General features: G+C 38.8%; 2 protein-coding genes across 5 annotated transcripts; both read right to left on the bottom strand.

Annotated features, from left to right (window-relative positions):
* Position 1: 1 nt before the first annotated feature.
* On the bottom strand, positions 2-4,096 carry LOC127776377 (anthocyanidin 5,3-O-glucosyltransferase-like). Its single transcript, XM_052302736.1, has one exon. It carries the CDS (start codon positions 3,997-3,999, stop codon positions 2,566-2,568), a length of 1,434 nt encoding a protein of 477 aa, XP_052158696.1. The 5' UTR covers positions 4,000-4,096; the 3' UTR covers positions 2-2,565.
* LOC127776376 (uncharacterized) lies at positions 4,085-26,494 on the bottom strand. Of its 4 annotated transcripts, XM_052302735.1 has the most exons (15): positions 26,072-26,494; positions 23,786-23,902; positions 22,612-22,676; positions 21,503-21,602; positions 21,344-21,415; positions 19,610-19,669; positions 19,385-19,490; positions 19,086-19,276; positions 18,826-19,010; positions 18,277-18,404; positions 15,500-15,768; positions 15,000-15,140; positions 10,865-11,096; positions 9,851-10,591; positions 4,085-4,185 (listed from the first exon to the last, which is right to left on the bottom strand). In XM_052302735.1, the coding sequence occupies exons 1-15, from the start codon at positions 26,369-26,371 to the stop codon at positions 4,085-4,087; spliced, it is 2,808 nt and encodes a 935-aa protein (XP_052158695.1). In that variant the 5' UTR covers positions 26,372-26,494. The 4 variants fall into 4 exon arrangements, with proteins under 4 accessions (XP_052158695.1, XP_052158693.1, XP_052158694.1 ...); XM_052302733.1 differs by lacking the exons at positions 4,085-4,185; positions 15,000-15,140 and adding an exon at positions 9,640-9,850 and having other exon boundaries at positions 9,933-10,019; positions 10,089-10,591; positions 19,086-19,490; XM_052302734.1 differs by lacking the exons at positions 4,085-4,185; positions 15,000-15,140 and having other exon boundaries at positions 9,640-10,019; positions 10,089-10,591.
* Between the last annotated feature and the right edge of the window lie 1,483 nt (positions 26,495-27,977).

Raw genomic sequence — 27,977 nt, 5'->3', positions numbered from 1 at the left:
AATGGATGGGAGCCTTTGATGAACAGAGTAGCATCATTTTGTGTTAAACATGAGATTGAAGTTCCCAAAATGGACAAGGAGGTAAATGAAAGTGGGACATCTCTACGTCGAAAGCACAAGGTAACAAATAAGCATTATTACCATGTTGAGATCTTTCTTGCAGCCATAGATGCAATTTTGGCAGAAATGAATCGTCAGTTTAGTGAAGTTAGTTCAGAGTTACTAAGTATGCATGTCAGCCTTTAATCCATGGATTTTCTTATCTAATTTTGATGTGGATAAGCTTGTGAGGCTTGCTGAAATTTATAGTCAAGATTTTTTGGTTGGTGATCTTCTGCTTCTACGGCCTCAACTTGCAAATTTTATTACCAATATTAGGAGAGCTAAAGAATTTGTTGGATGTAAAGATCTTGCAAAGGTGGCAGAATTAATGGTTCAAACAGGAAAGAACAAAACTTATCCATTGGTGTATAGGCTCATTGAGTTAGTATTGATACTTCCGGCGGCAACGACTTCAGTTGAGAGGGTTTTTTCAACCATGTCTCTTATAAAGACAAATTTGAGAAACAAAATGGGGGATGAATGGCTAAATGACTTGATGATATGCTATACTGAGAAGCAAATTTTTAGAAGTATTAGTAATGAAAAAATCATCCAAAGGTTTGAAGATATGAAAGCGCGTCGAATGTTACTACCTAAAAATAATTATTTGAAGCTATTGTTTGTCAATTGTCATTATTCATTAATTTGACATTTCTTTTTTATAGACTACCCCTGATGAAGAATAATTGGCGATAGGGTGTACTAGTGTCGCACATCATGCATCATCTATTGGACATTTCAATATTGCTTTGATATGGATAATGTTTATTTTTCGGTAACTCTATATATTTATACTTTGTATTAGACATATAGCCAATTTATATGAGACATATCTCAACTTTTATTGGCCACTTTTGGTTTAGCCCCTACTATAATTTTATCCTGGCTCCGCCACTGTGTATAACTAGACTTGTTTTTACCATCACATATTTGCAAGCGGTTAAATAGTCACATTTTTTCATAGTATTGTGTCATCTTTTCAGCTTTCATAAAACCGGAATACTACTCCTATATTTGCTTGGTAAGTCCTATAAACAAAAAAAAGAGAATATATTGAACCACACATATAATACCAATTGCACACTACCTCCCCGTTTTCCGCGCGATAGGGCAATTTCCCAACTTCTAACTTCTCGTTTTCCGTGTGCATGCTTTCTAAACTGTTAGATGTGTTTTTTTCAATAAAATTCTATAGAAAAATTGCTTTAGAAATTCATATCAATCTATTTTTCAAGTTTTTCAGCTAATACTTAAATAATCATACACTAATGAGTCGCTCCATTTTACATGAGAGAAGTTTCTAATCCTTACATTAGAACGCACCTAAGGAATGTACTCCGTACTTATCACTAGACCACTTTACTGTTGACAACTATCAAACCGGACTAGCGGACCAATGTTGCTTTGGTTCAGTTTATTGTAAGGACAAAATTTAAAAGGTTCAGTTTCTAGCTGGAAGAGACCTCCTATCATATATTTCTAGCAGGAAGAGACCTCTGATCATATATTTCTAGCAGGAAAAGACCTGTGATCATATATTTGGGTGTCAGATAAATTCAGCTGAACTAAAAGCTTGTCATACCTTCAGTTACCTACTACAAGTCTACAACCATGAGTCCATGATCAACTCTGAATTCAGATAGGTGGAAACATACTGCTGAACAACATAGTTTTCTATAGATAAATGCATGCACAAGGAGAGCCTCAAGGTAGAATCTGATTGAAACGTCTTCACAAGACCGGTGGCATTTATTCAAGGAGAAAAATCGTCCTGCATTTGTTTCGGATGCAATAGGATCATAAGTCCCATTTTAGTTCTTGGAGTTTAACAAGTTCCCCTGTCCTCCACAAGGTTCCATAAATTTATGTTTTCTTAGAGCAAGTTTAGTAGTACAGCCCACTACTTACTATAAGCCAATGTTAAAGCTAACATATATAATAGATTAGCTATAAGGTTAGCTTTATTTTTTTCATCCTCTCTTTATCTCTCTACAAATTTAATGCATATTTCTTGGAGCTTGTGTGGAGCTAGCTCTTGCATGAGAGCCAACACTCTCCACTTTTATTTATCTCTCTCTTCCACATAAGCATTTAGCTTGCTTATAGCTCACCATTATCCTTGCTCGTATGTACATATTATACCCATATTATGGGGATTAACCGAAGAACAAGGCCTTAATGGGAAATTATCTTGGAGGCCTCCCCAACTGTTCAACAGCAATGAAGCACCATGTATAATTGACCAGACCACTACGAACTACGAAATTGAAAACCTTGAATTTCTAACAAGCAAGAGACCTGTCATCACATATTTGGGGTCAGTGAATTTCATTTGAACTTAAGCTTATCATAAACAAGCATTTGACCAACTGTGGTGCTTGCAGATGGGTTTGGACAATTTTCTATGGATCCTAATTGATGGAAGACAAATGCAAAGGTCAAGAGCCATGCTCAGGAAGAAATTCAAGTTTCAACCTGATTGGAATGCGCCATGGCAACATTCCCCTCCTCCATGTCCTTGAGAAATTCAGCGAATGCAGTGCACGATGATCCCCCTTCCTTCCATGCTGCCGCTGCGCTCTCCTTCATCGCCATGACCCGCTCCAGGACTCCCTGCTGCGCATCCGATTCCATGATCCGCCTCAAGATGGCATCGACGATGTCGGCCTGGACAAGTGCCCCGGGTTTATACCCTCTGACCTCGATGCCAATCTTCATCTCCTCCACGATGAACACCTTGTTCATCCACTGCTCCGCGTCGAGCGGCCAGCACACCATTGGAACGCCGGCTGCGACAGCCTCCAGCGTCGAGTTCCATCCACAGTGCGTCACGAATGCGCCCGTGGATGCGTGCTGCAGCACCGCCACCTGCGGCACCCAGGACGCGGTCACCACGACGCCTCTGTCGGCTGTCCGCGCCAAGAATCCGTCAGGAAGAAGAGACATCGCGGCGTCCGGCTTCGTGCCCGCGGGCGCGCGCAGCGCCCACAAGAATCTCTGCTCGGACCTCTCGAGGCCCGTGGCCATCTCGCTGACCTGCTCCGGCGAGAGCGCGCCGCGGCTCCCGAAGCAGAGGAACACGACGCTGCGCTCCGGCTGCGCGTCGAGCCAAGCGAGGCACGGGTGCCTCTCCTCCTCCGCGCCGCCGTCGGTGATCAATGGCCCGACGCAGTAGACCGGCGGCGTGGCGCGGTTGGAGAGGTAGCGGCCGTCCCTCAGCGCCGCCACCCCGGGACCCTCCAGCGCGTCGAAGGTGTTCACCAGAATGCCGCGGGCGTCCGCCATCCGGTCGAACGCGTCCAGCATGGCCGCGCTTATGTCCGTCCCACGGTCGAGCACCTCCTCGGGCAAGTGCGACGCCGGCAGCGGGCGCACGCCGGGAAACGACACGGGCGCGTCGCCGAGCTCCCTCAAGCTTCCGCTGCTCCCGGCGCAAAACCGTGGCAAACGGAGGAAAACGGCGAGGTTGGTGGCGCCGGTGCAGAAGAGGAGGTACCCGGGGACGCCGAGCTCGGCGGCGACGTCGAGGGCGTAGACGGAGAACATGTCGGCCACGAGCGCCCGAGCGGCATGGGGGCCACGCAGCAGGTCCCCGAGGGCGGGCGCGTGGGCGCGGAGGACGGCGAGCATACGGAGGAGCGGGTGAGCGGCGGCATCGGCGCCGGAGGAGGCAGGAGGATGAGGAGGAGGAGGGAGTGGATGGACGGAGAGGGAGGGGAGGCGGGATGCGTACTTGCGGAGCGCGGCGGAGAAGGCGGGGGCGGTGGTGGCCGGGTCAGGGACGGCGACCGTGACGGCGAGGCCGTGGCGGATGCAAACCGCGGCGAGCTCCAGCATGGGGGCGAGATGGCCCACGCCGAGGCTGGGGAACAAGACCACTCTCCTTGCAGCCGCCATTGGAGGATCTCTGCTCACCTCTGCTCTTGCCTTTCTTGAATTCTTGGTGGGCAATCCGCGACGGATAGAGACGATGCACTACTAATCAATCTGAGGGACTTTCTGTCCTTTCTTTTTCATTTTTTTCCCCTTCTTTCGTGTGGACTAGCGTGGCGTGGTTGCTTTTCCGTTTTTGTTTAATCATCACTGTCAAATATATACACATATCACTGTATCTGTTCAACTAATGACCTAACTTTCTACTTCGTACTAAAATGATCCAAATGGATTTGGGGAAGACTGCAAATTGTGCGTTCGATTTCTGAAAATTTAGGCGTTGTTTCACCACTTCTATGTAAACTATTTTATTACTTTTAAATGTATCAACTAATTACACATTAAAAAAATATCGCCCTTAAATCAATAACCACTACATTAAACATTAAACCCAATTACCAAAATATCGAAAATATTGAATGTGCAACGAGTCGTATAAATATTGGCTTCTCACACACGGATCATTAAATTTGAACGGTTGATTTTTTTTTTCTTTAACATATAATCCTATGGCCTCTTTCAAATTAATCAAAATGAATACAACCGTATAATTGTATAATTGAGCAAATACTTTAGGGAAAAATTAGAACATACTAATAGGGTACTTGGATGGATCAAAAGCATGGGTGTCAGCTTCTAGCCTTCCACAGACCACAGCTAACACGCTGGATCCGGCAGGTGGCAATTATGGTGGAAAGACCGCTTCTCAATCACCAATCCACAAATTTTCTCTAAAATTACTATGAATTGGGCCATCTATTCATCTATCTATCTATTATATACTAAAAATCCATTAAACTTTATATAAACGTTTCTAAGCCACCACATGGCATCCTATAAAAGGGAGCGTATCCTATGCACACAGGCCCTCACATGTACACACCGTGTACACCAACTAAAAATTATCACAAAAAATTCTAGGAAAATTCATACATATACTTTCAATAGTATTACATCTACGTGCAAAGTCGCATCTTCAAATTCATTCTACATAGAGAATAACAAAAAAGATAAAATTCTGACAAAATTGCAACCTTAAAACTGTCAGATTTTTTGTTTTTTTTTGTTACGGCTAAAATATAATGAATTTGACGTTAAGATTTTAACCCTAGGTGTAATACAATTGAAAGTATGTGTATGATTTTTTCTAGATTTTTTGGTGACATTTTTTAGTTGGTGTGCACGTGTGTACACGTGAGGGCCCGTGTGCATAGGATATGTTGCCCCTATAAAAGCTCCTAAGCTGCCACATGGCACTCTCATAAATCGGTGGACCCACTATTTTTAACTATTAAATTCCTTTTTAGAAAAAAAATAAAAACCCCATAAGCAATCTCTCTCCTTTTCCCTATTGGCCTATATGGTACATGATCCTTCACTTCTCCGCTGGTGGCCCCAAGAGAAAAAAGCAAGAAAAAAATAATATGCACGTACGTAAATATATACACGTATTCATGGGGAAAAAAAGGAAAATAAAATATGTACGTACATACCCCAGAAAAAATAACAAAACTGAGCACAGTATCGATGGAAAAAAGAATTAAAGAACATGTACCTACGTACATATGCACTACCATCGAGAAAAACAACGATCAATAAAACATAGAACATCCATGCTCTCTATAATAAAAGAAAAAAAATACTACATCACGTATTAACAATATTTTAATTAAAAAATCACAAACTGTATTATACCTTTTTATGCCTTTTCTCACAAAATAGAGTTAATAATTACGGAACACCACATTCATTTCCAAACATTTCCATCTACTTCACCTCCCCCTCCCCTTCCTCTCACATGTATATCCCTGTTTGCTCCTTCCTCTTGCTTGAACTGGCACTATTTATTCTTTTCCCCCATTCCTATTATTTGGTTATCCAACTAAAATAGAAATAATTAATAATTGTAATTTTCAAATGATGATAATTTTTAAACTACGTGCTACACGTATGATTTCTAATATAACTATTTCTCTATTTATAATTAACCAAACAAATTAAGATTCATATACCTATGTTTTTCTATATATGAAATATATATAGTCAATGCATGTATTATATATGCCATCCAAATAACAAAGAAATATGATAAAAAATATCAACAAATATTACATCATTACATAGATCATTCTATAAATATGCATAGCTAAACTAAATTAGTAGAATAAAAAAATATATTTATAAATTCAAGTATGAAAGAATACTTTTATCGATAGACAACACTTGCCTTTTTACATGTCGTCTGAATTGCAATAAAAAGCTACAAAATAATTCAACAACACATGTTGCGCCCTCATATATCATATGTAGATTTTTTCTACATCTTTCAGGTATGAACACAATTCCATTTATTTCTTTGTGCATGAACCATTAAAAACAATTGTCATATATTATACACACAAATTATAATAAATTTATTCAGACTTTGGAACCCAGACATTTTCTTGCGCAAACAAGTGCATGGGAGAGAAAGAGAAGTACGGAGAGAGTTAGTAAGCCAGTCTTGACAAGCTAAGAATAATGTATCAATATTAGATGGGACAAGGCACAACGAGCGTATTTTTTAAGCATGTAACATATTTACTAGGAATTAGATATGATCGTATAGCAACCAAATAATTTTCATGCTAGAAATGAAAAACATGAAATAATTCATTTGGTCTTGGGAACACAGGGATTTTCTATGGTCTTTGATACGATACAACATAATTATAGCAACTGGATAGGTATTATAGGCTTTATATAATAATATAAATATACTTAATACATGCCAGGTACAGGCTAACTAAATAAAAATTAAAATAACATAGTAGTCGATCTCAAGGAAAAATTCCTAATATTAAATTAATTTTTTTATGGAAAAGTATTTAAATCATCTAAACAATCACAATATACCACATTCTAAAAATAATGATGCATGCTAATTATATAATTTTAGTTGTTCGATTGTGTTCACGCTAGGTTGCGTGAAGCCTCACACACCACACAAATAGCGTTCATAAATAGATTGTGTGTCACACCACATAATCATGTTGAACTCTACAAACCCACCCATGTACATAGTGTAGTCTCATGTCCTATCCAATCCACCAATTATTGACCAATGAGAATATATATTGGCCTTACCAACTTATATAAAATGTCATTGAAATTTCCATGAAAGTTGAAAAAAAAGTGTAATGCTCTGTTACTATTTATCATATCACAAATTTTATACTTAAAATAAGATTTATATAGAATAAATAGAAAATACAAAAAATACCAATTGGGAGTAAATTTAACCAATTGGAGAAATTTTGCTTCTTACTTCACACTTAAATTGAAGCTACTATTGCAATAACCATTTCATAATAATTGCCTTAGATAATTGGAACAACTCTGATAGGTTAAAAAAAATTATTTAAGCAATGCCAAAAAGAAAATTAATGAATAAATAATACATTTGAAGCATGGCATGCAAATGTTATCCAATTAATATTCTGCTTCTATAATTGTCTCAAATGAACCTTACAATGCATGCCCGCACATTCGCCCGCACATTCGCGTGGGCTAACTTTCTAGTTATATACTAAAAGTCCATTAAACTTCCTAAAAATGCTCCTAAACTGACATGTGCCATTCTATAAACGCTCTCGAGTCGCCACATCTATTATATACTAAAAGACTGTCAAACTTCCTAAAACCGCTCCTAAACTGACATGCCCAATAAACGCTCTCGAGTCGCCACATGTCACTATAATAAAATAGAAAAATCTGATAATTAATTTTTATTTAAATTAGTGGACCCATTAATTTTGATCGTTAGATTTATCTTTACATGGAAACAATATCCCTCCGTAGGTAAGTACGATCCCTCCACGCGCAACATATGTGCTATGCATCCGACCTCTGTTTCATTTGTTCCTTTTTTCTATCCCCATAATAATTAAAATTAAAAACCTTTTTGGGCCTAAAAAGCCCATCAACCTATTAGATATAGCTAGCTTTTCCTCTATCCTCTCCTAATAATAAATAGTCTATTAAACATTATCTAAATATTTCTAAACATCTATATAACACTCTTAAATTAGAGGAAATCTAAGAAATTATATACTAAAAGTCTATTAAACTTCCTAAAAATACTCCTAAGATTCCATGTGGCATTTTATAAACGCTCTCGAGTCGCCACATGTCACTCTAATAAAATAGATAAACCTGACAATCAATTTTTATTTAAATTAGCGAACCCATTAATTTTGATCGTTTGATTTATCTTTACATGAAAACAATCTCCCTCCGCAGGTACAAACGATCCCTCCTCGCGCAACATACGTACTATGCAATCCGACATCCATTTCCTTTCTTCTTTTTTTATCCCCATAATAATTAAAATTAAAAACATTTTTAGGCCTAAAAAGCCCATCAACCTACTAGATATATAGCTAGCTCTTCCTCTATCCTCTCCTAATAAACACTCTATTAAATATGATGTAAATATTTCTAAACATCTATATAACACTCTTAAATAAGAGGAAATCTAAAAAAAATTCTAAACATCTATATAACACTTTTAAATTAGAGGAAATCTAAAAAATTTATATACTAAAATTCCATTAAACTTTCTAAAAATGCTCCTAAGCTGCCATGTGGTATCGTATAAACGCTTTCGAGTCACAACATGTCACTCTAATAAAATAGATAAATCTGACCATCGATATTCACATATATTTCTAAAAACGTTTTCGAGTCGTCACATGACTAATAAAATAGATAAATACGAGCATTGATTTTCACTTAAATTGGTGAACCCATTAATTTTGATCATTAAATTTATCTCACAAGAATATAATCTCCCTCCGTAAGTAATTAGGATCCCTCCGCGCGCAACGTACGTGCTATCCATCCGACCTCCGTTTCCTTTTTTCCTTTTTTTATCCCCATAATAATTAAAATTAAACTCTTTTTTGCCTAAAAAGCCCATCAACCTACTACTAGATATAGTAGCTCTTCGTCTATATAGCATTCATTTGTTCCGAAGGAGCATATCGGAAAATCTCCACATCCTACAAAATTCTTTTAAAAAAGAAAAGCTTTTGTTCCAAAGGAGCCCGTATTGTTATTGTCAAGAAAGAGAGCAAAAAATCATCTCAGAACGGGCGACCTGGGCTTTGTAATAAACCATGTCTCCTAAACCGATACTTTACAAATGATACCCCTCCGTCCCATTTTAAATGTAACCATGAGTTTCCATATCCAAATTTAATTATCCGTCTTATTTAAATTTTTTTAAAAAAATTAAAAAAACATAAGCCACGCTTAAAGTGCTAGTCATTTTTATCAACTAATAACAATAAAAATATTAATCATAATTTTTTTATATAAAACGAACTATTAAAGTTGGACATGGAAAATCATTGGCTGACGTTTAAAATGGGACAGTGGGAGTACCTAATAATAGCTCATCTCTAGGCTAATAACCTATCTAATTATTTAGGGGATAGATGTTACTATCGAGCAAGGTAAAGAGTTTCCTACATTACCAACGCCTAACAGGCTAACACACATAGAATATGTCCTCATCAATTGGTTCTTCCTGTAGTGATGTTGGTAAATTGGCATCTCTTACACGCATCATATTCACCCAACGTGCACCATCTCAAATGCAACTTCCATTATTACAATGTTGAGCCATATCATTATTATATGTTAGAAATCTGGATCTTTATCTAATTAAATCTAGGAAGGCAGAACTTTATGACACCTGACACCTCCTAATTGGAGCCTGGATCAAGATTAGCCATGTCCAAGGAAAAAGTTGTCTCAGTGCCAAAATTACCTATATCCAGGAATGGGTCAAGTGAGTCCCACTCAGTACCAGACACGCCTGAAGCATCACAAATCGGTGCGGTGTGCCTTACCACATTCTGGCTACTTGAAGCAGCACCTGAAATGGTCCTTCCATGCTGGTCGTCTTTATTGTTTGAAAATGTAGCACCCCCAAGATCCTGAGTATCAGGTGGTGTTATGCTGATGCGAGCTGAATCAACATTGAAAAAGTGAGTAGGATAACCCACCATGTAATCAGCAGGGCTGTTGTATGTTCCTCCTTTTGTTCCTGCAATAGCCACATCGGCATCAGTTCTACTGGACGTTGGAACCAGCAATTCCCCATGAAACTTATTTAAAACAATTTCTTGATGTTCTCCGATGACAGTGTCCTTCTGCACCAAATGATCTCTGGACATCTCCTTCACTTCATGGTTCTCCGCAGTATTGTCTTCCACAAAAGCATCAATTGGAGCATCGTCAGTAGAGAATAGCCATTCATTGACTTCATCTCCTGAATTCTCGGTAGCTTGGTTTTTACATGCAGAGTGGAGGTTCTTACATCTCCCGGAATCTAATACTTCATTGTCTGAAGCAATCGACAGGGATCCTTGATCACCATGAGCTGCTCTTCTGAGAGGAATCTTTGGATCATATTGTAGACAATGTTCACGAGGGTGTACAAGGACATCCAAAGCCAGCAAAGCATGTGAACAAAATTTTGCAAGCTCGGTACCAGTCTCTAGCCTCCCTGTTATGACAAGAAAAGATAAATACTACAACAAACAAAATTAACACGTTTTGAGAATTACATGGATGTAATTAAGTAAATGAACTGCTATATGAAATGCATGATTTATTTAGCTAGCTTAACAAATTTCATGCGTATGTGTCCTAGTGGGTTTCTTCTGTATATCGTTAACTCTACGTTTTACCAATGAATTAGCAAAACTGGAATGCATGTGGAAATAGATGATAAATACAGCAAATACAGATTGGCTCAGAACCTGGAAGAAGGTATTACCTTTGTTGAAGAGCTCAAGACCTCGTTCTAAATAAGGACAATTGTCAGGAGAAGAAAGAAAGGATGCCAATAGAGATTTTAACAAGGCTAACTGGAAGTCTGAAAAAGTTGGATCTCCTGCCAATAGTGGTCTTAGTTCATACATCCCCATAGTACAGAAAGACTCTCTTGCAACATTAATAAGAAGCAGGTCTATTTGTGTCCTCCAGTAGCATGCTCTGAATGAACCACCCTGCTCATGTTGAGAGTCAATAGCCAATTTCAACAGAATATACGCAAGATTATCTACTACTAGTCCCCCATCCCAAAAAGACTTCATTTCTAGCTATGAATCTGGACAAACGAAGTCTTTTTGGGACACATGTCTATACATCCTAAAAGTAAGAGTGGCACAATAAATAACACCTTGGAGGCAACCTAGCCAATTGAGTAGAGATACGAAATGATGAGTGGATTAAGAAGATAATGGTACTCTACAGTATTCTGTTTGTATTAATGACCAACAGTTAAACCGTTCTTATAAGGAATGCCACCGTGAAAGTAAAATAGTAATACCAGTTCAAATAGTCACCGTTCAAAAAACAAAATGCTAGAATTGCACATGAAATAGATATGAACAAAAGAACTTGTCTTGCAAATGAAGACAAAAGGATGGATATACAAAGGGCAACTTTACATAAGAAAATATACACTAAAGGAAGTTACAATACGTACAAGCGCAAAGAAAACACCACCGCAACCATGGTTTTCAAGTTCGATTTAGGCCGAAATTTCAGCCATTTCGGTTCTATCGAAATTCCTGAAAATTTGGTTTTTTTGGACCGATTTTTTTTTTTGAAATTTTAACATAAATTTACTGAATGACTAAATTATGACCAAATTTGCATAAGTTTGAGAAAAACAGAAAAATTCGGCCGAGATAATCACTTGCCCAAGAGGGGAGGGGGTCCAAAATTACTGAAATTGCAATCACTGACCACAACCACCCAAAACCAACAAATAGAAGTTATGGACTAGAAATAATGTTTCAGAGAGCCGCATCACATGCTGGTCAACACCGCTAGATCATTTCCTCCTCAACCCCCCACATCTCCACTTGAATCCCCTCTAAGTCCATAGTGAGGTCAATTGCAATGAGTCAATAGACGACGCAGGCGAGAGCATATGTGGCCTCATCACCATGGTCGAACACCTGCTGAGGGTGTCCGGAAGCATGACAATGTTGGCGACCAAGTCACCGTGGGAACTCACTACCTACAGCAGATCAGTAGACGCTGATGCAGGAATGTCCACTTTGAAGACTTCATGACCTCTTTGAATGTTCCGAGAAATTTGATAATAAGCCACTAAATACGCATACCTTTGCAAACTTGCCATCCAATCCGCATGCCTTTTCTAACGCACCATTAGGAGTGCTAATTTTTTTTTATTTCATACCACTTTCTCTCTTTCTCATCATTTTCTCATTTTCTCTCTTTTTCTGTTTTATCCTCCTTTTTCAGACTGTTTTACCCCTGGCCCCACCTATCAGGTAAGAGAGAGAGAGAGGTTTTACCGCAGAAGGGGATCGGGAAGGGGAGGCGACACTTGTTGTGCTCCTATTTTGCGCCGGCGCCGTCTCCAGGTCCCGTCGCTAGACGCCGCCACTAGGACCCATCGCCGGGCGCCGCCACTAGGACCCGTCGCCGGCGCCGCTACCAGCCTCCTTGCCCATCACCCTGCAACCCGCTGCCACCAGCCAACCTCGCCTCACTGCCAGCCAGCCTCTGGTCCCTAGGGTTTGAAGGGAGAGGGGGAAAGGGGGTGACGGTTCTGCTGCAGAGGAGATCATGGCGCAAGCGGCATGCTCCTCGATTCCAAGTGAACTCCCTTCTAGGTAATGCTATAACCCTCCACATCTCCATTATTTGCACTAACGGGCTGAGGAGCAGAACTAGGACGTAATTGGTTAGCGGGTAAACTAATGATTTTTTTACTCTCATTTTTCTTGTTCGTACGCGATAGGACTGACCATGATGTGGAGTTTAGCGTGCACGTTCAGTTCGGTCAGTTTACAACTAAACTTGATGATGGTACTTGTGTTGAAGTGGTGCGTAAATGGCTTGAATGGGTTGTGGACTATCATCAGTGCACATTGGAGAGCTTGGAAAAGGACCTTGCAGCAAGGGTAAAATGCCAACATGTTCTGATCAGTGGCTATGACATGAGCACCGATGAGGAAACACCGTTTAAGGATAATATGAATGTAGTCCATGCACTATTTGTTATGAAGAGTGATAGAAAGTTGATTTTATTTGTTGATGTGGAGGATAAGCCTATTCAGTTGATAACTAACTCGTTAGTTTTATAGGTCAATGAGGTAGCAATGGGTGAAGTTGTGATAGGCAGACAAGGTGATGCTCAAGAATGTAGCAGTTGTATTGATTGGGATAGTCTAGAGATAGCTCCAATTCTACATAACCAAGTTCCTCAGCTTGCTATTGATTGGGATGCATTCGAGATAGAACCAATTCCACAACATCAACTTGGAGGAAAATGAAATGTATACATTTGTTGGATTTAGAACTGAGGATGAGAGAGCTGAGCAAGCTAGAATTGAAGCTGAGAGGCAAAGGAATTATGTTCCAACACCAGGTCCAGCTCATACTAAAGGGAATTTGAACCTTAACGAGGTAAAGATTGCTGTTAATGTGTAATACCTGGAGAATCTGAAATTTTCTATGACAGGGATGATCCTCCTATGGAAGTTGGAAGCTCATATGTAAGCATGAATGAATTTAGGTTAGCTGTGAGGCAACACGCTATAAAGGGACAATTTCAGCTTGGGATAGAGAAGTCTGATAAAAGAGTTTAGGGGCTTTTGCACAGCTAACGAATGCCCATGGGCTATCGCGGCCAGGCTGATGCCTAAATGAAAAATCCATGAGGGTACTAATAACTAACTAAACAATGTCTCATATTTCAAATATTGGTTTGACTGTATGAGTTGTCTCATGGCTGTTACCTTTTTTTTGCGTATGTTGCGGGTTACCTTGAACAAATTTGCCCATACTTGTGCATCAACTGGGAGAATAAAGACCAAAATGGCAAGTTAGTGGGTGGCAGAGAAGGCAATTCCTTTTCTAAAAAAGGATCCAAATATGGGTGCAAAGAAGTTGACGGGGGAACTTAGAAACCAAGTACAATGTCACTTTAGGAAACCATACTGTGTTCATGGCTAAGGATAAGATTTTTGGTCCTGGCTCCTGACCTCTTTCTCTGGCGAGAAGAGGCAAGGGCAGCAAGCACCCTGGCTCCTAACCGCAGAGCAACAGGTAAAACCCTCCCTCTCTCTGTTTTACCTGACAGGTGGGGCCAGGGGTAAAACAGTCCGAAAAAAGGAGGATAAAACATAAAAAGAGAAAGAAAAAGAGAAAATGATGAGAAAGAAAGTGGTATGAAATAAAAAAATTAGCACTCCTAGTGGTGTATTAGAGAAGGCATGCGGATTGGATGGCTTATTGTCAAATTTCTCTTGAAGTTCCCTAGCAACCACAACAGGAGGAGGCTACAGCTTGGATCTCCTCCATTTGCCACACCTTCTTCCTTTACCGAGAAGAAAGGTCTTGATTGCCTCATTATTGCTTTGGAGTTCAGCGCTGTATTTCTTGGCCTCATCCAGCTCTGGCTCCAAGATGCTTATTCTCGAACTGCTGCCAGCAACACCAATGACCAGGCGACACCGGTGATTAGCACTGATGCATCTGTGATCGTGGGGGCTGAGGAATGGAAGGCCGGAGCAATGGCTAGCCCGACTGCAGGCATCCGACTAACAGACTGGTCAGAAGCAACAGGGGAAGTCCTACAAAGACAAGAGAAAGCTCTCAGCAAAAGAAGACTTCCCGAGAACAAGGAAAAATTAAGTCTACATATATACTTACGTGGCTTACGGCTTTGAGGAGCAACGCGGAGTGAGGGGTGTCAACTAGCCTTGGGACTAGTGACTAGTGAAAATATACTTACATCTTCGAGGAGGGACTAAGTCTACGTATATACTGTCGGCGCTCGAAGGAAGAGATGGCTGAGATGAGAAGAATGGACTTGAAGGTGAAATTCAAAGGCAGCCTACAAACTTTATCAAAGAGAAAAAGCTTACCAAGGTTGTGCGTGTTCTAGAATCTGGAGCGAAGATGGCATTCACCACCTCAAAGTGCTTAGTCCATTTACAATCATTCTGAACCCGAAAATACCTAATTGAAACCAATCCGCACCTATCCATTTCACCTGTGCACTCAAACTGAGCAAAACCCAAACTAAAAATCAGCTCATTGAACCCATTTGATCCCAACCAAGCAGGCCTAAACATGAGGGAGCCCTCGCTCATCTGACCTTATTTGCACTACCAGATAAGCACTAAGCATAGTTACAATAGGAAAAATGTATTTAATGTGGACTAGGAAAAAAAATTTAAGGCATTTAGAAAGCTGACGTTATGATTTGGTTACAATAATCTAGTTGAGGAGCCAAATAGGTGAATTAGAGAGTTATGCACTCTTGTTTAACTACAATGTATTAGTAAAAGAAATCTATTTCGCTTAAGCATGAGAAGTGATTGCTTAAGCAAAAGAATGCGTAAATATACAGTTATACACATACCAGAGTCAGAAGTACTTCAAATGTTTCCAGTGCTGCTATTTTGACACACAGTGAAGACATTGATTTTCTAATGCATGTAGGTTCAGGGCTCCCAGCAATTGAGCTTTTCCCATGCAATGCCTGATTGTTGCTGGAAGATCTTTCTAATGAAGACTGATTTATTCCTCCTATTGGAGCTGAACTCATAACGAATAGGCTGTTGCCAGAATTATCATCCAGATCAGCAGAAATGTTGCTAACTACCACCTGAAGCAAGTGCATACCCATCCCTGGTCAATTAGTGGCAAGAAATTTAAGAGCTTTAACAGAAAGGTGCATTACAAGTGAAATATTATGAAATCATCTGAGACATATCCAGTGAATGCAGTATCCTGGACTACAAAACCACAGTTGTTTGGCTCAGACTCAACAGGTGGTTTAACATTTGATACGTCCATGTTAACTACTAAAAAAATAACAGTTACAGCAAGTACATAGAGTAAAGGTTTTCTCCCGGAACCCCCTTTCCAAGCATAAAACTTCGTAGATCATCTGCTAATGGCATGAAAATTTATTTTGCTCCAAGGCTCCAAGCAGGCATAAAGTGACTTAGTGTCAGTAACATAAATATACAAATAGATTCTATACAGTTCTAAATATAGAGCCTGACTGTCTATTTGATAAAGAAAAAGAGAATGCCAGCTTGTCTGGTTTGTACGAACGTTGTTGTCTAAGCAAAATTCAGCTGACCTGTTTTATGTACAAACCCTCTATATATCCTTTCCAGCAGAAGCGAACACCTGGCATATGCTCACTTATGCAGCAGTTTTAGATTAACATAACATTATTTTACATGGAGTCGAACTCAAGGGATAGTGCTTGGGAGCTTTACTGCTGTGAGAGGACAAGAGTGGCGTAGAATAATGTCGTTAACCTCGTTAGCCCGATCGGGCATCGGAACTGGAAGAGTGGACATGTCAATATCTCGATCAGTTTTTAAACTATAGTATTCTCCCTTCTTCATTGTGCCAAGCAATATTGGATATCTATCACTGTGTAATAGGAAATATTGGCAACTTTTTTAACTTTTCAAAAACAAACACAATTTGAAATGTGACAAGTACATTACCAGTGTCGTGTCAATAAGAAATATCTGTGCATACCAGAACCTGATAATTTGTGGTAACATGTATAGAAATTTCCTACAACACGTGTAAGCGACAATTCACTATTGAATGTGAAAGGGGGCTATGCAACTCTGCGAAGAAATTAAAGATGTGATATTTATTATAACAAAGTAATTAAACAATAGAATCGATGACAAAAAACAGCACGTGAAACATATCAATTTCCATTCAGGACTATCATTTCTGAACACTTGTACGATTAACTCACAAGTTGGCTAATTTCGCTAACCCAACTTCAAATATGCCAAACTAGTACTTTTAATAAGAAAAGTTAAATGAAAACATATTATTGGTTGGCAACTCAGATTGAGAACACTTATGGAGTTCTCTACAGTTGGTTTGATATCCTTTTCCCCCCAAAAAACTCAACAGCTCATTATTTCCTAAGACCCCCGAAATGATTTTCAATGGTGCTCTGTCTATTCACAATTGTACAGACAGGCCCCCAAAGAGATCCAGAAATGACATCAACAGTAGCTAATGGTAAGAGTTACAAAACAAGTGTTTTGAGTTCGAGAGGATAAGGTGCATACTAAAGATGATTAGAGGTTATTTGGATCAGACATTAGTTATCATTTTCAAATATTTGAGGCCCAAGGAGGCAGGGAGATTCCTCAAATATCAGATGTGGATTATGGAGAATGGAGGCGATATTTCGGATGGAATATGATAAGGCCCCAGGACAATATGGTTTTCCAGCTAGAGTTTTACCAAGTTTTCTAGATCAGAGGGACTGATTTGATGGCCATAGTATATGATTCGCAAAGGCACACTTCCCTTTTACTGCCATCCTTTGGTACTACTATGTTGTTACAAAAAAGCAAAGAGATGACAACTATACAACAATATAGAACCATTTGTCTACTAAATGTGAGTTTAGAGAAAAACTTTACTGAAGTGACCACAATGAGAATTGCTGGAGTGCAAAATTTTTATAAGATCCACGCAAACAGCTTTTAAGCTTGGACATTGTACCATGGAAGGAGTTACAGTTCTTCATGAAACAATCCATGAGATTGCTTAGGGAAAAAAACCAAATGGAGTGAACTTTTAACAACATACTTAACTAAGAAATATTAGATGGGACTCTTGGATAGAACATTTTGCAACAGGGGGAGTATGATGGTAAAAGTGATGATAGTTTGAACTTCCGAACTAAGACAGGGTGACCCATAGTGCCATAATCAACTCTATTATTTAATATTCGGTGGTTATGTTGGCAATTTAGTAATATACTATTCACTTTAATTTGATATTATACATGGCTATCAATTTATATTTGATTGTTTTTAAATAAACAGTAGCAGAATCCCTAAGTTCTAATCAACTAAAATTTTGTTCCATAGGGCTATTGTAGAGAATAAGTGAACAAAATGGACAGATAGAATTGTGATTGGGGAACTCAAGTAACATCGTGATTATTTTAAGTAGTCTCTACGCATGTATCCCTATTATACATGCTTTGGGCCACTGGCTCATCGAACTACAAGGTCCATTACATCAACACTATTTATCCACTAACTTACAGAAGAAATGCATCAGTGTTTTGTTTCGACTACTAATGCAAGTGGTGTGTTAAGTATATTTTTTATAAAAGTGTGAATGACCTACCAACACCCATCGAGCTCATCAATAATCGCACAATAGTGTAGAGTTTTCTTCTTACTGCAGGCAGCTTTGCTCCTTTGAAGTACTCAGTTATGAGCGTTACAACACTACCAGCATGTGGTAATAGTGAACTGCAGGAGAAATTATAACTAAAAATTAAATCAATTTATCATCTTAACATCACATGAGATATCTATGAAGGCTACAATACTATAGCTAGTACCAACTGCAATTAAATTAGATAAGGGGTATAGTAATCATCATTAGCCTCATTTGCAAAATTTCAAGTGATAAAGCACTTCTGGAAATCATTTAGACAAACAAAAAATCAAAGTTATTTTTCTAAAGATCATAAATTTCAAATATTGTACTGAAGCTTGTCTGCTAATGATGTGTGTGTGCGCGCGTGTGGAATTATGTGTTCTGTTTCTTCATATGTTCTTTTAAATTTTTTTTTGTGAAAGATCACACAATTACTCACCAATCCTGGTGATTTGTGTGTGAATAATTTTGAAAGTAAGGCAGAAACAAAAGATCAAGAATGCATGTTACCTGCGCATTCCTTTAATAATGGCACCAAGAAAATCCAAGAAAGATGAATGCAGTTCTAGAATCTCAGAAAAAGAAAGATGACATGAAGGGGTGTCTTGTTGTACTAGTGATGATTTATGAAATGTTACATCTGTCAGCAGCACTCGTTGTATAAAAGTTACCACCGCAGGCACTGGAATATTCACCTTCAATTAAAATAAGGGCCCAAGAATGTCTGTTAGTGCTAAAGATTAAAAGCAAAAATAATGTTTCTAACAAACCTGAATTGGATAAGAAGTAGTTAACATCATGGAGCAGCAGTGTATAAGTGCTGAAATTGTAGGAACTGCAAATGTGCAAAATTTCTTTGCTGAATGAAAGTTCCAATCTCCATAGGTTGTCTGGCCTCCTGACAGTGGTGGAGGTTTAATTCCAGGTGAAATTAGTGGCATCAACTCAAATCCAGTATAGCCTGCAAAATGAACTTGTGGTTCAACATTGCACAAAATTGTAGTACAACTGAGAAGGTAAAAAATGAGGCACCAAATATCTTTGTCTTCATCCAGTCCAACACAACTACCATTTAACAAATTGTTGACCACAATCAATATCTTCTGGATCATCAGTGACAAACTATTATGTGATACTCTGACACAAGGCAATAGTGCTAAAGTGCTCGCAAGTTTCTGAAAGATGAGAAAAATGAAAGGATCAGTCACAAGTGGCAAACTGATGATAATGAAAACTAAATCAATGATGGAATCAAATGAAAATTAAAATGGTTCAATAAAAGCAAATTCCATGCCTTTGAATGTTGTAGATTGCATTGACCACTCATAATCTTTGCTGCAATGATGGATTCAACCTGAAATTACTAATATCAGTATAAAACTTACTACAGTCAGTGAGACACAACCAATAGATCCACACTTTGATGTAAGAATGTCAGCATTATCCATATACTTGTGAAGGTGAGCGTATATCATATTGTCACATAGAAATATCATTGCAAGGCATATAAGAAATGAGTGTGGGGTATGCTACCGACCAGATGGAAACTGTGAATCTTTGATCAGCCAGATTGTGCTCTCCATTTTGTACTTAATGTGTCAAACCAGGTAAAAGGTAAGAGATGCATTTGACGTGCTAGATTCATAAATCAACTTGAGCTCAAGGTACCAACAAATTATGACGACAGAATGAGCGGTAGAGGTTATTATAATCTCTCTATTCCTATACTTCTGATTACTAAAATAAGCATTCCCAATAAGCCACATCATAGAAAAATTGGAAGCCTTTGGATGAAAGCATAGAAGAATAATAGCCATTGAATGTTAAACATGTATCCGACATCTACAGATACAAGAATGGCAGTTACCAAAATCATAGGACATGAAGTTAGCCAACCAAACCATATCATAACTGCCTACATGAAATAAATCTCTCCGTGGACATGCTTGCACTGATAAAGCCCATAACAGACGGATATGCGTCAGTTATCACTTCACTACACATGATCAAAAACCTTTTATAAAATAAATTACAAAGAACTGTCAGCAAAATATGGTTTAGATTCCCCACATAAATAGAAGTGTGTTCTTCATTTAATTTCATACCCAGAATCGCAAGATGGTTTGGATTATCTGTTCCAATAATGAATCCTTTTCTAAGTATGGTGAATTGTTATGCTGCTCCTTTTATGTTCTATGTTTAAAACAAAGTCCAGATCACTTAAACATTGGAAGAAACGGATCTAAACAACCCTAAAAAAATAAATCACTGTACCCAAAATAATATGAAAATTGTGTAATTCTTGGACTTAATTCCTGGTGACATCTGTGTAAATTTTGGACTTCATTCCTGGGGGTCATTAGACAGGTTACCAGCCTGCTCTGGAATACAAGTTTATCCGTATGTCTTTGCTACAAACCAGGAGGAGTTGCTGAACATGAGATTCATTTCAAGAAATAACAGCAATTTCTTGGTGTCAAACTTTCAATCAGTGTGACTTTCTGTATACTCCCTCCTTTTCTAAATATTTGGCACCGTTGACTTTTTAGCACATGTTTGACCGTTCGTCTTATTCAAAAACTTTTGTGAAATATGTAAAACTATATGTATACATATAAGTAAATTTAACAATGAATCAAATGATAGGAAAAGAATTAATAATTACTTAAATTTTTTGAATAAGACGAACGGTCAAACATATTTAAAAAAGTCAACGGCATCAAACATTTAGAAATGGAGGGAGTATTATATAGGAAATGCTCAATCAACCTGTCTAAAGGAACAGGAAGGTTATGAATATTCATGATGAAAATCAGGCAAAGGAGTAATATGAACGATCAAAAGCCACAGACACCCGTACAAGTTAGCATACATCTAATGCTGTCTAATCACTCCATTTTAATGGCACTGGACAATCAAAATGTAAAACAATAACCAGAAAGAAATTCACTATACTTTTATGATGTGGCTGGTACAAACAAAGAAATTCACAAACAACAAAGGAGATTACAAATAAAGTAGCTCATACTTTGTTGAAGTGCCGATATACTGATGATGGGAAGAGTTTCATAATTAAACCAAGTAAGTCAGTTGCTTTCTCCTGCACACATAAACAACAATATATTTTCTTAGTGGAGAAGTTTGTATTTAGGAAATCATCTTGCTTGAAGTGTAAAGAAGCTTATACCGCAACAGAACCATCCTTGTCCAACAGCCGCAGCAATGGTTGGACAACTTTTTGGGCTAACAATGTTGCCTCGTCCTTTAAATTTGAAAACTTAGCCAATCTGTTAAAAAAAATATGGGTTGCCTTGCTTTTATGCTAAGCATTCTTATACTATGAAATTGCAACAAATGAGCAATAATGCTAGCTTTTTAGGAGTGGTGCACATTGCTTTTTCCATTGATGCCCTCCACTAGAATTCTCCCCTTGTTAAAGAATTTTATTGAGATTGTTGAACTCAATAAAATTCAGTGGCAACCCAGTTTGGTGACTGCATGATCAATCGCACTATTTTTCTTTTGACTTAAGTGAAACAACTAAGGAACTTTACTGTCATGAACACAGAAATAACATAGAACTCCAAGTTTTGATCATCTAGTACGGACCTTAATCATGCATTCTCAGACACAAGCAGTACGCCTCAGGGGCATACCTATGTATATCTTCCCATGTGCACAACACAGGACCATCGGTAGATTGTTCTCCTCTAGTTGACTTATGCCATGCTAATTATCATATTAGTCAATGGTTAGATCATTAGTACGTATAGGACCCTCGGTAACTTTTGTACTAGATTTGCCACTGGTACACCTGCTGAATATGGGCCTTTATATGCTATATATAATAATACTTTGGGCAAGTATAAGTTACAACCTGTATAGGTTATAACAAACTACCAAACTGCACATTTAAACTTGTAGTTCAAACGACTACAAATTTTACATACAAAGATAGTAAGGAGTTGTAATATTTTACATCCATAATGAAATGACGTTAGAATGCCACTAAAAGTGCTTAATTTCAAGGTTTAACCTCATCTTCGTATATATTTTCTCTTTGAAGGAATTTGCATTTTATTACCATGTCCTATGCATTCTTTTTATTTTACTTGTACAATTTTTGCAGCTCTATATAGCTGATGTGTTCATGAAAACCACACGTGATAGTTGTTGACTCACTGTTGAAACATTGCAACCCATTTGTATTCCTTTATGCTTTACTATTAAATGATCATAAATGCACTCCCCAATAGGATAGTCAAAAAAATTCAGTTAGCCATACATGTCACATACCTCATAAACAGACTAGCCATAGCAGTACAAGTGGCTATGCTTACCATTTTGTTGCTAGATGGGACCTGCTCAAAGTATTATAGAGAATCTATCAGTTTATATTCCAAGAAACAATAGCCATGCCATGCATGAGACAATCCATATTATATACTAATACAACATAAATAATCAAATTTGGAACATAAACAGAATAATTTAGATGATACCATTCTTCTGTTTGTAGATTGGCATGTGTTGGAACAAATTATATGTTAATTTGATTAGTAACAATAAAAGGGAATTGAAATGGATACAACTGTTTGAAGCAGTTATGTTCTGAAGCACCTTATGTAGAGAGTCACTCAGTCACAGACTGTAATGACTTGATTTATAATTATTTGGCATGTCATGTATCAGTAATATGAATTGAAAATAAAGGTAATGTAGTTTCAAAAAGTAGACAGAATCTCAGTCCCACATACAGCTTGAAATAGAACAATATTGTAATTTTATATTACAGGAAGACCAGAAACAACTCTGTGGATCATTATAAGAGCTGATCAATTACTTCCTAGATTTCAGGAAAATAACTAAACAGGAAAATAAGAATCCTAATACATAAAAGTTCTTTTTGCCTACATTAATTCAGATAGACCCTCCTATTAAAAAAATTCAGATTGACCTTCACTTATAGTTTGTTTTTGAGCATTCCAAAAGCATTTGAAGTTTGGACTGTATTTTTTCCTGCCTTCTAACAAGGTGTGCAAACTAAAATGTTCTGGATCTAGGAGCAGAAAGAAATAAGGATAGAGTTGAACCAGAACCCAACTTCTTCATTTGCATTCACTGTTCAGAATTTTATTGATCAACGATTACTAAGACCAAAATAGATTGTTCAATAGAATGTCTAGTGTGCTAAATCATATTTAGAACAACATTGTCTGCATGAGTTGTACTGAGGATTCCTCATTTCTTCTGCACATTCTTAAAATATCTAAATATTTATAACAGCAAAATTCACTATCATCTGATCACACATATAGTAACTTAAATGTCAAACTTTCTTTTCCATTAGAACTGCAAAAAAGTGAAAAAAAAACATATAGTTCACAACAGAATTATGAGAAATATAATGCATGAAACCTACAAAATGTGAATACATGTATTTAAAACTGCATTAAAATATGTATGTTACCTTAATTTTTTTCATAATCTTCTCAAACCAGAAAGAGTATGAGTTTGCAAAGCGGTCCTCACTGCACTCTTCAAATGTCAAACCAAGAAAAGAAGTGCCCACCCAACAACTGTGTTCCTGACCAAAATTTGAATAGGGTAGTATATTAGTAAAAGTGCAGTTATAGTACTGTTAATTTGTTGAGTTATCATATTATCACATAGCAAAACAAAAGAAGATACCAGCAGAAGGTTTGTTATGGTTGGAATACAGTACAGCCCATAGCTAAGATAGGGAATCATGCTCCGGGCACAGGACAGAGCAGTCTAGCGTGGGGCAAGCCAACATATGTCGCAGTGCTGGGGACACAAGAAGGATCGCAAGAGAGTCTGAGTGGGAGTAGTTTTCATCTACAAAAGTCCTAGTCAAGTCAACTCCAAGAATCATGGTCCAGTCATCATTGTTGTCAAGTCACGGACTTCACAATCAAAGATAGAATCCTGATCCAGGGGATGCTAGAAGCAACTTGAATCCTAATAATATGTTGTCAGCAACCAGTGAGATCCCTCTTCTATTTGCTCTCATTGCCCCAGCACACAACAGAATGTTATCAGTGTCAAGATCCATCACACCTGGAATCCAGGGCACCATGCTGAAGAACACCATGAAGCTTGAAGAAAAGACTAAGCAGCTTGATACGGAGAACACTCAGCTCTTCACAATCAACATGCACCTGGATAGGCATAAAGCACATTTCAAACACATCGAGAAGATGAAGGTTTATGGTGATGCCAACAGTATCTTGGTGTCATGATTGAAATAGCACTGCTACAACTCCAGCATGCACGCAAGATGACAAGGAAGGCACTAGGGTCCTCAATATCACAAACTGGAGTTCTCTGTATTAGACAAAAAGGATGATCTACAGCAATCCCTCATTTCAGCTCGACTACAAGATGTCTCTGCAGGGAGAGATGATGTCGTTGAGCTCTAGTATAGCTAGTGGCCCAATTGGGGAGTCATGATCCTAGGCACATGAGAAGGATATCAAGAAGAGTGTGAGTCAGAGTTGTCATCGATTCGGAGTCAAAGATTTGAATCCTCATCTATTAGGGGGAACCTATCATATAATGGCGGCCAAATCTATTGAGAAATCAAGCAAGTTCAATCTATCTCTCTCTGTCCCTCATTTTGCCATGCGCTCGTGACTCAGTCCTCTGTGCTGTTGAGGCTTTCCAGTGCTGGCAACCAGGGAGGTCCTCTCCTCTACCTGCCTTAATTTCTCAATCTCCCAAGCACATAATAACAGTATTAAGTTATATTTTCGAGCAGAAATAATTGCTAGAAAAATGAATCAGTTTTCTATAGATAATCCATATATTATCTAAGAGGTGATAACAAGTATTGAGGGTTAAAATGGTTGAAATTTTCACTAAGACAAATGTTCAAACAATCAACAGACAAATGCAATTTCATCTTCATACCCTATAAAATTGGTGAAATTTTGTGTAAATTGCAGTGCTGGAGTGTTGAACTGTTGATATCATTATGTTTTAGTCATGTACATATTCATCGGCTACTGTCATTAGCTTTAGCTAGTCAACTATATATGTGATAGCGTCTTGGTCTATAATCGGGTGACAGTCATCAACACCTGTTAGACCTGTTTAAAATGCGAGAACTGTCCTTGGTCCCTAAGGGATTTGATCATTCAACTGCTCATGTAAAACATATACAAATCTCCATTTCAAAAGGGACCTAACTCAAATAAACCTCTTATGCAGAGTTGTGGACGGCTTGTCTCATAATCACATGATCTAAGATATTAAATTGACAGTGAATGCGAATATGCCATATAAATATACTCTTGGGCCTTGGCCCCAGTGCACCAGAGACTGAACTTCCAAGAACTCAGTGATGCTGATAAACAGAAGAGATGATGAAGTACAGTGCGTTCTATGTGCAGTTGAGGTTGCAGAGTCAACAATTGTGCTTCCTTTCTTGATTCGCAACTTGCCTGATTAATGGTCACAGTTGCCTAGTATGAAAGACGTCCTCAAGAGAGGATGAGCATCTAACATTGGTCACGTCGTACTAATATCAAACCAAACTACCAAAGAAAAAATTCGGAACTAGGCACTGGTCATCCAGCATAAAAGAAAATCTCAAAATAGGGTGAATTCCGCCCCCAACAAAGACATAATGGTTCACCAATACTTGACGAAACAAAAACGGGAGACGTGATCGGATCGCACTCGCAGGTATAGGATGGAAACCTAGGGGATAGGCAGAGACGCGGAGACATACCCTGTCGCTCGCGAGGAGCGCGACGAGGCGGTCGACCCAGGCGTCGACGGCGGCGCTCCACTCCTCGAGCAGCCCCGGGTCCGCCGCGCCCTCGACGGCGAGGAGTCCCTGCTCGCGGACGGCGGAGAGCGCGCGGGCGAGGTCGGCGGGGCTGCGCGTGGGCTGGAGGTCCGCGGCCGGATCCGGGAGCGGGAGGCACTCGGCGAGCACCCGGCGGAGAAGCCGCGGGCGCAGGCGGAGGTCGTGCATCCCGGTGAGGGGGAGGTCCCCCGCCGCCGCGGCGTGGATGTGGGAGGCCATCGGGCGGAGGAGACGAGGGAATTGGAGACGGCGAGGATGGATGGTTGCAAGAAAGTAGAGAGGAGAGGAGGCGAGGGTTTGGAGGTTTCGTGGCGCGTCGGACTAGCCGTTACCAGTACCCAGTTGAGCTGAGGCGTGTGGCCGTGGCCACCGCGCACAGTGCACAGCTGGATACACATAACACACGTCGCGACTAGGATGAAAACGGCTCTAGTGACTCGAAAACCACCGCAGAGCCCATCGGTTTGTCTAAAGGCCATTCCTCAGTATAGAAGCACAAATAACCTGGGTGTTGGAACTTAGTCCTATATCGTATCGTAAGCATGTACTAGTTATATATTAAACATTATTAGTATAAAAATACAGTTGTATCATAATTCCCTAATATTTTTTCTACTAAACATTAATACAGAGGTGAATCTCATGTGAGTCTACTATCTTAATTATATTATCTTACCCCTTTTAGATTATGGTGGATTAATTACAGATTGATTAATGATGTATAATTATCTTTACGGCACTGTCTTCCCTGTGAAATATAAATATGATACCCTTAAGAATATTCATGAGTGAAGTGCTATATCGGTATCAGTGCACTTGTAGATTTATCTGTAAACGTAAGAAATACCAACAAAGGTGTCGAATGTCTGGTTTTGCAGATTATGGGGATAATTCGTATTGACGCAGTAGTTTAGGGGGTAATTTAAACTTTTTCAAAATAAACCAACCAAACTAAATAACTAGTAGTAATAGTTTAGCAATATAAGAAAAAGAACAGATTATAGATGGAACGTTCAATCAAGAAGTCAATTAGAACTTCAGCTGATCAAAGCACTGTGGCCGGTGACACTACGGCAGTCGGTGCCTGGTGAGGATCCATTATGCTTCTACCGTTCAGATCCACTGCCGGAGACTGATCTTTGTTGGGTCACCAAAAACCACACTAGTTCCGGTTCGAATAAAAATTAAAACTAAAGATTATTTTTTAGTTCCGATTAAAAAGCTGAAGAGAACTTTTTGATCTTTAGTTCCGGTTGATGTTACTAACCTAAGGTGATAATGATAAGCTCTTTATTTTTATGTCCATTGCATCTTCATTTAAAGTGTACAAAAAACAGGAAACACATCCGAAGGGGACACTAATTATGTCTATTGGAAAATCAGTCTTCTGATGTTTGGAGCTTGTTTCTTACGACTTTCTCTTTCAGCAGGCTTCTTTTATTAGATTCCCTAGACTATTTTTATAAGAAATGGTAAGGAGGCGCTGCTATTGATTTGTAATATTTGGTGTCAGTTGTGCAATGTCTGACCAGATCATTATCATACACATTAATTTTTATGGTCATTAACTGCAGAATCTGAAGAAAGCAGAAACCAACATTTTTGTTCTCCACGATTTGATCTATGATCACAAGGAGACAAGATATTATTTTCAAGAGGATTGGAACCAACATTTTTGTTCTCCACAGTTTGATCTATGATCAAAAGGAGACAAGATATTATTTTCAAGAGGATTGGGTAAGTGTCGTAATTGTCAGTTCAGCAATCTCGGCCAAGCTTGATTCTTATAAACAGAAATCAAGCCCACCTTGGCACTAATGGATGT

This window comes from Oryza glaberrima, chromosome 6 (assembly GCF_000147395.1).
Source record: "Oryza glaberrima chromosome 6, OglaRS2, whole genome shotgun sequence".
NCBI classification, from domain to species: domain Eukaryota; kingdom Viridiplantae; phylum Streptophyta; class Magnoliopsida; order Poales; family Poaceae; genus Oryza; species Oryza glaberrima.
The sequence above is the reverse complement of the archived record's forward strand: the minus strand, read 5'-3'. Positions and strand labels throughout refer to the sequence as shown.

What these genes read in the sequence shown, in the direction of transcription:
- LOC127776377 (XM_052302736.1), bottom strand. Translation starts at nt 3,999, where the DNA reads ATGGCGGCTGCAAGGAGAGTGGTCTTGTTCCCCAGCCTCGGCGTGGGC.
- LOC127776376 (XM_052302735.1), bottom strand. Translation starts at nt 26,371, where the DNA reads ATGGCCTCCCACATCCACGCCGCGGCGGCGGGGGACCTCCCCCTCACC. An exon ending in GCAATCTACAACATTCAAAG is followed by an intron (nt 19,491 to 19,609) that starts GCATGGAATTTG and finishes CTCATCTTTCAG; the next exon opens with AAACTTGCGAGCACTTTAGC. An exon ending in GGTCAACAATTTGTTAAATG is followed by an intron (nt 19,277 to 19,384) that starts GTAGTTGTGTTG and finishes TTCATTTTGCAG; the next exon opens with GCTATACTGGATTTGAGTTG.